This window comes from Arachis hypogaea, chromosome 12, assembly GCF_003086295.3.
Source record: "Arachis hypogaea cultivar Tifrunner chromosome 12, arahy.Tifrunner.gnm2.J5K5, whole genome shotgun sequence".
NCBI classification, from domain to species: Eukaryota; Viridiplantae; Streptophyta; class Magnoliopsida; order Fabales; family Fabaceae; genus Arachis; species Arachis hypogaea.
In genome coordinates, this window is record NC_092047.1 from 84,860,528 (window position 1) to 84,870,750 (window position 10,223).

General features: G+C 33.6%; 1 protein-coding gene across 1 annotated transcript; it reads right to left on the reverse strand.

The window, feature by feature from the left end:
* Positions 1–471: 471 nt before the first annotated feature.
* LOC112727612 (putative elongation factor TypA-like SVR3, chloroplastic) lies at positions 472–8,792 on the reverse strand. Its single transcript, XM_025777427.3, has 14 exons — positions 8,202–8,792; positions 6,917–7,029; positions 6,393–6,596; positions 5,954–6,130; positions 5,561–5,713; positions 5,126–5,215; positions 4,663–4,797; positions 4,461–4,577; positions 4,127–4,278; positions 3,974–4,058; positions 3,300–3,394; positions 2,273–2,438; positions 1,882–2,077; positions 472–1,024 (listed from the first exon to the last, which is right to left on the reverse strand). The coding sequence occupies exons 1-14, from the start codon at positions 8,434–8,436 to the stop codon at positions 891–893; spliced, it is 2,052 nt and encodes a 683-aa protein (XP_025633212.1). The 5' UTR covers positions 8,437–8,792; the 3' UTR covers positions 472–890.
* Positions 8,793–10,223: the final 1,431 nt, after the last annotated feature.

The following is a 10,223-nucleotide window of genomic DNA, read 5'->3' on the forward strand; positions in this document are numbered from 1 at the left end:
AAACGTGTGCCCTAGTATATATATTGTTATATACAAATGTATAAGAAAATTCAACCGAAGATTATTGTATCGGGAATAAATAGTTTTTTCATGTATAAGAACGTTCCGAGTTAGAATTGTGGTTTCAGTTAACTTTAATATCTTACTCGCTTATAACAGTACCCAACTTTTAGTGACACAATTTCTATTTATTAAAAGGACAAGAAAAGAAAGGGGTATTGGATGTCAGGAAAACGCACATAAAGAAAAGCAAAATGATCAAATGACTAATATTTACGTGAGACTGCAATTTATTCGTGTAGCATACCTGACAACTATTGAGTGTGCGATATGCCCACAACTAAAGAAATATTATTTGCAAGTCTTGTATAACTAGAACATATACCTATTTTTTTGGCACCGAAAGTCCGAAAGTACATCCATTGACCATTGTATCAGCGAGGTCATAACATTATATAAAGTCTGGCGAGATCATCAAAACTCAACAAAATTTTAATAAATAAATAAGGAGTCTGAGACAGCAATATACATCTATTTGTTTAGTATTGCAAATTCACTAAGCAGTCACCGTATATTATGATATTCCTTACTGCTGTGTAGTCGCGTTTCAAAAAACGTAAAATCAAAATAAAATGTTGCATGCAAACAAAATTGAAATTCAGTGCGACTTTGTCCCTTGAAATCAAACTTTGAACAATTGCTATATAAGGAATACAGCTTCTAGCATGTTCCTATATTATTCCGCCGTGACGGGAGAACATGCGCGGCATTATATTGAAAGGCTGTGTGCCTTCCTTGTTACCTTAGCAGCAGCATCATCAATTAGTTGCGCAGTTCTAAGTGGCGAAAACTGAAAGAGCTTCTGCAAATTACTGCCTAAGAGATGAAGTCTACCTTGTTTTCTTCTGAAGCTTTGGATTCTTGCACATTCGAATACTTTGGGGAGTAACCTCTACTAGTTCATCTTCTTGTATGTACTCGATGCAGTCATCAAGACTATAATCCAAGGGGGTATCAAGAATCACTGCATAAGGAAGTAAGGTAAGATATATTGAAGTTGTTGACCATTGCTACTCCTACACAGTTTTCATGTACAAATAATAATTAAGACGGATTATATTGACTTTCGTTGAGCATATAAGATACTACCTTCTGGCACCTTTTCATTTGTCATGCATGTTATGTTTTATAAGGTAAGTGAATGTCATGTTTGGGAAACAAGGTAGATCAGTATTATGTTTTCCAATATAAACGGATAATTGAATGTAACAACATCTAAACCTCAGGAGTGTTGAGAGTAATATCACCTCACCTTATGGAAAGTCGATGTAATTTTCCCTTCTAATAATAATAATAATAATAATAATAATAACAGATTTACAAAAGATAAAACTATAATTCAGGCTTATAAAATGTTTTTAACCCATGATTCATAATTAATCATACTCACAGCAGCCTATTCAACAGCTTTTGTATAAATACCATAACTGCACTTGTGTATTAAGAAGCTATAATGCCTTAACTTACAGACTAATAATTTGCAGGAAGATTTTAATTTTCAGCCAATGATTTGAAAAAGCTACAAATGAAAGAATCTCATCCCTAAAATTAATTAATTAATAGCTAAATAAAACACTTTACATAACTGGTTTGAGAATTTGTTGTTCCCATATTCGTATTAAAATTCGTGGTCTTGCTTATGGAGGTATAAAATAGCAGGCAAGCAAAAAAAGAACTACAAGAATGAATCATTTGAAGTAATAAAGTTGCCAGAAGACAGCTTTAAGGGATAAGAAAAATTCAACAAAAAACCTTATATGAATTGGACAAAATAAATTTGCGTACAAGATACTATGTAATTGCACTGAAGGTGCTTCTCACCTGTTTGTTCCTTGTTGGAACGTATGTTTGTTGCAGCCTTTTTCTTGCAAACATTCAATGACAAGTCCCCAGGTCGCTGATGGATGCCAACAATTTGACCTTTATAAACATCCACTCCAGGACCAATAAACATCTGTCCCCTTTCCTGTGAACTAGCGATTGCATAAGAAGAACTTGTTCCATCCTCAAAAGCAACCTGTAATTCAAATCATTGTATCATTAATGAAGAAGCAAACATTGAGCATTCTAGAGTATTAATGCTACCAAAATAGGAACAGAAAATATGATTAAAAAAAATCAAGTGTTTAAATGCTAATGCTAATGCTGCATCTGCATTAATACAAGCATCATGCTTATAGGTTTATAGTGGAAACAGCAATGCACGCATTACCAGTGAGCCTTGATCCCGGGTACTCATGTCACCAGCCCAGGGTCCATAGCTATCAAAGATAGTATTGAGAATAGCTGTCCCTCGGGAAGCAGTTAAAATTGCATTCCGTAATCCAAGGAGGCCACGAGTTGGGATCTTGTATTTGAGTAATGTAGTTCCCTCCGATCTAGCAGAGAAACAAAATCACCAAATGAAGTGAAATATCATTATCAAGGATAAAAATCGTCTAAGAGAGCATTCATGATATATATATAACAAGAATGGATTAATTTTTGACAAAAATAAAGCAGATGGGCTACAAAATCCATGAGAATCCAGCATACACAGATACCATAATGTAGACCAGTAACATGGGGCCAAGATTTTTTCAGAATTTAGGACATGGTTGGTCAAGATACCACATAACATCAAGAGAAATTCAATGTATCATATTCGGAGCCTCAAAACATAAAACTGGCATCATAAGATATTAAAAAATAGATAATAATAACTAGGAAATTCCATGTTTGAAAAGTGAAAAGTTAATTATTAGTCAATGGAGTCTTTGAAGATACAATAGAAGACTACACTTCTCCAGATGCATGTGAATCTTTCAACAAATATTATTATTTTGATAGAAAACAAAAGTAAATAAGAAAATAAGAGAATACAAAGACAGGAGGTTAAGATGTACCCCCATAAGAAAAGTAAATAAAAAAGAACTGCAGAGAACCAGCACAAAAGAATAACAATAGCATCCTAGTTCCCACGCAAATCGGAAACAGAAACTCTCATGAAACTATCATTGGCTGAACACAAAATAGAAGCCAATATCGTTATTATTTACCAAAATATCTTTTGTCCGTCATAATAATCCTATGGAAGATATTATGTATGGCTTTTGCTTAAATAAAAACAATTCATCCACAAGATAACAAGATATGACTTCCAATCTTCTATCAAGGAAAAAATATGTTGCATAATTATAAAACTTTTGGACGTAAACTATATCACATCAAAATAAAAGCAAAGAAAGCAATCTACATACCCAACTCCTTGCATATCAAACATCTGCCCTCGTCTCTTCCCAAGGAGTTCAACAACAGCTCCCATATGTTCTTCAGGTACCTCAACAGTTGCAATCTTCAACCACAACACTTGTTACTTAACATTTATAACAAATCAGTGAAGGAAGCACCCAAAAAAATAGGTACCTCCTAATTATTATCTTTCAAACAGCACAGAACCATGAATATCAGTTCCAATATTTAGAAGAAACAGAAACAGAACACTGTCCCACTATTTGATGTAATATTTATAACATCTATAGGGAAAATTGAGAAGAAACTTCTTACTTGTATAGCATATGCTTAATTTACGTTTAATCAATAATGTTCATTTTCCAAGTTATACATAAATTAATTACAAGCTAATTTTTTTGAAGGAAAAAATTTTCAGGATCAATGCATTCGAAATGCATGCAGCATAGTAATATTAGTTTCATCCCTGAACTAATAAAACAAAGCAACTACTAGTGCAAAAAAGCAAGTCCCCCTCCCCCTTCTCTTTCCAAATATAATGGTAGTTTTCTAGGAAGTAACTTGATTCCATCTGTCAAACATGATTGTTTAAAGTCATGTTATGTGCACTACCATCATCTCCCTTTTGCTTTTAAGATTTTGAATTTTTTTACTCGAATGGAAACAAAAGATAGAAAGTTACCTCATATGGTTCAAGCAATTTGTCGTTAACTTTCTTGTTGATAACTTTAGGAGGGCCAACCATGAATTCATATCCTTCTCTTCGCCTGCAGATATAATGTTATTTGAAGAAATCGACACATAATTATAAGAGAAAACGAATACTCATACATACATATTTTCAATCAGTATGGTGATATGCAAAGTTCCACGCCCACTGACAATGAATGTATCTGCTGTTTCACCATCTTCAACTTTCATGGCGAGATTTCGCTCAAGTTCACGATAAAGCCTGTCCCTTAAGTTCCTACTGGTAACATACTTTCCCTGAACAATGTTAAGAATTAATTTAGCCAGTCTGTTACCTTATGATATAGAACTTACAATGTTAGCAACAAAGCTATGCCTAACAACTATGATTGTGCCTAACAGATAGCATCAGACATCAGGATAGAAAAGACAAATAATTATCTTCCTTAATGGTCACAAACTATCAATCATAGACATACCTCGCGGCCAACAAAAGGGGAAGTGTTTATGGAGAAAGCCATTTTCACAGTTGGTTCCTCCACCTTTATGGAAGGTAGTGGCTTTCCAGATACTTTACAAGCAATTGTCTCTCCAATCTGAGAAAAGAATGAAATGGTTAGTAAGATTAATGCAATACAAATTACAAAATCACAATTTTGATTCAAATCCAACAATCATTACCTGAATATCACCAATTCCGCATACTGCACATATATCACCAGCCTCCACACTTTCTGCAGGGACCCTACTGAATTTATCATACACGTAAAGCTCACTAACTCTTCCATATCTACATGAATCTTCTGATGTGCATACCTGGAAAAAAATAAAAAATAAAATAAAATAAAATAAAAAGAAGCTATAAGTGCTAGCCGGACCACATCCCCCTATTTCCTACGTTGGATGTCCAAAAGAACTTGAGATTAAGGCATGAATAACCTTTTCTCCACCCGTCCCAAGAAATAAAAAATAACTCACACACAAGAAAGTTACCTAGAAAAAGTGATTGAGTAAAAATTTACTTGTTACCAAATTATTTAAACTTAATTTTATGCATAAATATTCATCACTTAGTATAATAATTACCAAAGATAACGCTAGTACACAAATCGAACAATAAAAATACAGGAAAAAGAATTCTCACCTTGACATCCATGCCTTTTTCCAAAACTCCAGCTTGCAAGCGCCCAATTGCTATACGCCCTTTGTGTTCATCATACTCAATATTTGTGACCTAGTTGAAAGTATAAGCATATGTTAAGGCTACAGATTACACTAGAATATAAATCACATGCACATACATTTGGCCGCTATCATCTTTAGGACAAGATTCATATACTATATTGAAAATTTTTATGATCTGTTTATGAGATTGCTAATCAGACCCTGTAAACTTTCCACAGCTGACGAAAATGGAATGGAAGATTTCATCTAATTTGTTTATTTCTACTTACCCTAAGGTGGTAAATTAGTAGAAAATCAAATGCTAAATTGCTAATTATAAAAGAAAAAAAAATTAAAAAAGAACTATATATATATATATATATATATAGGTCTACAAGGAATATAAAAAACTCACAAGCATTTGAAGAGCGCCATCTTTATCAATCCTTGGTCCTGGGATGCATCTGATGATGGACTCAAACAATGGCCCAAGGTCTTCTGCCAGATTCTCAGGAGACAACCCTGCTTGTCCTTTTATACCACTTGCATATATTACTTGAAAGTCGCACTGAACGAAGAAAAGAAAACAAAGATGAGATGATTACAGAGATTTTATTTCATAACACTTTCAAAGTAGAAATGGCATGTTTGAATTTGCTCACAGACAGCATTAAATTTTACAACTTACCCTCCACACATCATCATGAATAACTAACCACATTTTAATTCTGGCTAGTGATCCAAGTTCCAACAGAGTTTACAACCATACAAGTAATTACAAGTACTTTATGTTATTTCACTTGCGTACCTGCTCATCTGTTGCATTTAATTCAATGAAGAGTTCAAAAGTTGAATTGACAACAAAATCTGGGCGAGCAGATGGCCTGTCTATCTTATTAACAACCACGACAACTGAATGACCAAACTCTAATGCTTTCTTTAAGACAAATCTTGTCTGTGGCATTGGTCCTTCAACAGAATCTACCTGCAATTACAAGAGCAGCTTGGTAAATCCTATATATTACAAAAAAAAAGACATTTCAGGGAAGAAAACATGGAATTTTACGAGACAAGGTAACACATTTTCTAGTAGATAAAAAGCAAGATTATCTCTCTTGTAAACAACAGATCCACCGAAGAATAAGAATATTGCAGTCTGAGTAGTGGAGTAGAAAAGTCGAAAGAAGGATAATTCAAACCAATATTCATGGTCACATGTGCAAAAACAAGTGGGAAAAGCATAGTACCACTAGAAGGATTCCTTCCACCATGTTCAGGATACGCTCTACTTCACCTCCAAAATCAGAGTGACCGGGAGTATCTATTATATTAATCTTTGTGTCATGATAGGAGACGGATGTATTTTTACTCAATATTGTGATTCCTCTCTCACGCTCCAAATCATTTGAGTCCATTATCCTTTCCTGCACAAATTGATTATCACGAAACACCTGCACAAAGGCCCAAAAAAACCACGCATTACATTAACAACTATCATCTGTCCTCAGTTCCTCACTCTTTTCTAGATAAAGAAGAGAAAAAAGAGAGGGCGGAGGGGGGGGGGGGGTGGAGGAGATAGGATGAAAGATCAACTGAAACTGAATTTTCAATAAAAACAGTAGTTAAACCATTCAATAGATTTTATGTTTATAGGCACTTATTTCATATGTTGAAGTGGTTCATATCATTCAATACAAGAACCAAAAGAGAAACAAAGGCAACTTCCAAAACAATGAAAGAACAACAATGCAGTTGAATATCCTGATAGTACCTTTGTCTGTTTCAACATGGCATCAACTAGAGTTGTTTTTCCATGATCAACATGAGCAACAATTGCTATGTTCCTTACATCCCCTCTTCTCTTCAATTGCCTCTTCTCTGAAGCTGAAGGGAAACAAGGAATCAGAAAACACATACCATCTATTGAAAAATAAATTACCAAAAATCACCAACCCCCCCCCCCCCTCTTTCTCCTTTTTCTCCCCAAAAAAAAATCCGGGAAGAAGATGAAGCTCTGTTGTTATTGCAAACATACAACAAACTGTATATACAAAACAATAAAAATATACACCCCGAAGAGAAATAAAAGATAGGTGAAGTGGATCACCAGTTCAAAAACATTAATTCGGACAATATTTTGCAAAAACACCGATATGATTCATGATAGCAACACTATGCTGTTATTTGATCCATGTAACCAATGTCACCTAACTAGATAAGCCTTAATTTTTTTGTCAAAAAAAAAAAAAGATAAGCCTTAATTTAAATACTTGTCATTAAATTTGATTTTGGCATGCAACTTTTGCATAGGAACCCGATAATATTATCAGGTAGTTAAACTTATGGTTTCATTTAAGAGCATTGTCAATATATAGTCATACACTACGATGCCAGCAGCTAAAGTTGGCTTTCTCATCCACTACTTGAATGATCATGTAGGTGGAAAACTTTGTGCGTACAAGTGCATTTAAATGAAACTCAAAACATAGGTGTCTATTGATAAGGAACTAGAAAGTCAGGTATCATGTGATATGCCTAAACAAATTTCAATAATGTACCCATATCAAACTTACAGCTTTTTCCTCTCTCCATTTCTCTTAACAAAATGGATTCAGCTTATAAAAAAGTTTTACCCTTTATATCCAACATGTTTTATCATTTGAGAACTAACTATCTTTGACAGTCACTACGGTGTCCAAATGTTGTGTAATGCTCATCTAACAATAAATTTAAGAGTTATTTAGATAATAGTTTACTCAGTCGTCCAATCAAATTGTACTTTTCGATGATCATTCATACGCACATTCAATATAAAAAATAGTTATTTTTACTAATAATTTTTCACTAATAGCGCATCAAAATTAAATTTTAATTTTAATTGGATAACATTGTAAAATTTAAGTATATCAAAATTGAATAAGAAAAATGTTTCCAACTCAAACGATAAACGGTCCGGGGATACTTCATTACTTCTAATTCTTTGATAAACGACAATGAAAGTACACAAAACGCAAGCAAGAAAACAAATAAATAAAGATAAGAGAAGGAAGAGTGACCAGTTAGGGGTTCAGCGGCTTCAGAAACAGAGCATTTGACGGTCCTGCAAGAAGCGGCGTTTCTAGAAACAAGTCTGAGGCGAGGATTGGTGGACGCAGAAGAAGAAGAAGAAGATAAGGGAAGACCAAGAAGCTGGTTAGAGGCGAATAGAGAAGAAGAGAAAGAAGATGTCTTTGGAAGTGTAGAAGTGAAAAAACAGTTATGAGCAGTTGTTGTTAGTGAAATCTTCTCCATGGCAGCCACACTCCCTCACTGGCTCACTCTCTTCGTTGAAGACTTGAAGTCCACTCGCGGAGAAAGGAACGACAGAGAGAAGAGTGGGGAAGTGATGAGATGAGTGTGTGTGTGTGGGGGGCTGTGAATTGGTTTTGAAGTATGAGCAGGTCCGAAAAGAGAAGAGAATATTGGTGGCGGAGGAGAGGATACCGATAGTGTGGGAAATAGCCAATTGGATTTCAACTTCATTGCATGCCTCCCAAGGGCCAAGGCCTACCTTTCTCCACATCATCCAACATGCCTACCCAACATCAGCTAATGGCTAATACTAATCAATTTCTTCCCTAATGAATTGAAGTACCAACCCCATCAGATAATTAATAGAGACTTCAGCTAATTCTTATTTAAATTGTATGTTATTATTAAAAAAAATGTAAATATTTTTTTAGTAATTGAATGTTTTATTTTATAAATATTAGATATTTTTTTTATTTGTTAGAATTTGTGAGTTAGAATTTTTTTTCAAGAGATTGTAAATTTTTTTTTGTAATTAAATGTTTTTTTTATAAAAAGAAACATACACATTATAAATTTCAATACATTTCTTATTAAAGAAAAAAATGAAGAACAGTGGTAGAGGACACGACGCGATGAAAGACAATAACGTGAGGACAGGGCACGACGTGATACAGGATGGCGACGAGAGGGAGGATGTGTCTGCTGCGGTGCAATGGAGGAGTGCAATGCGAGGGTGGGGGCACAGTGTGATGGGCGACAACGATGTGATAGGAAACAGGAGGCAAATAAAGGAGTGTGACATGATGGCGGAGCGCAGTACGATAGGCGACACTAACGTGATAGGGGGCGGGAGGCAAACGTCAACAGCGGCAGATGTCAACAACGCGATGGACGGAAGGAAAAATGAAAGAGAGAGGATGAGAACGTGTATAGTGAGTGATTTATGGTTTAGGATTGTACGAGGTGGATATAGAAAGAGTACAAAACTTAAATTTTTAAATTTTAAAATAAGATTTATGAGAGAGTTAGTTAACTTAGCTTATATGAGAGTTGACTCCTATACTTTTTCTTAAAACATTAAACATATAGATTAAGATTAGCTAAAGCGCTATTGATATGTGTGCCCTAGCACACAAGGCTATTAATAAAAAACAAGTTTATATATAAAAAAAGTAAACCTTAAAATAGTAATTCAAAAATTTATATAGTCCACAAAAATAATCTTAAAGGATATTTTTTTTTGGTGACTAATCTTAAAGGATATAAACCATAAATAAACACAACCTTTAAAAGATTTTAAAATGTGATAAAATTAAAAAAAAATCATATTTTTATAAGTGACAAATGAATTATCATAAAAATATTTTATAAATTCGATTTCAAGATTTCTATTTCAATTTTTTAAAAAAAAATTGGATCATTCAAAAAAGAAAACAATTAAAAAAATGACTTGACCTAAAATGACCAAATTTTAAAGATAAAAGAGTCTTAATTTTCTAATAATGCTCATAAAAAATCATAAAAATCAAAACCCTAAAAAATTTTTTAGAATATATATTTATTATTATTTTATTTTTGTCACATTTTTTTAAGGACTTATATGTCGTTCATATTTTTAAGTATAATTTTGTTAGCAATATAAACTTTCGAGTACCATTTTAATAGTTTTATCAAATTTAAACTTAATATATTAGGTATTTATTTAAAAATATTAAAAGAGATAATATTTTGGAGGTAAGCCTCAAAGTGGTCCTTGAAGTTACCCTCGAACCTCATAGTGATCCCTG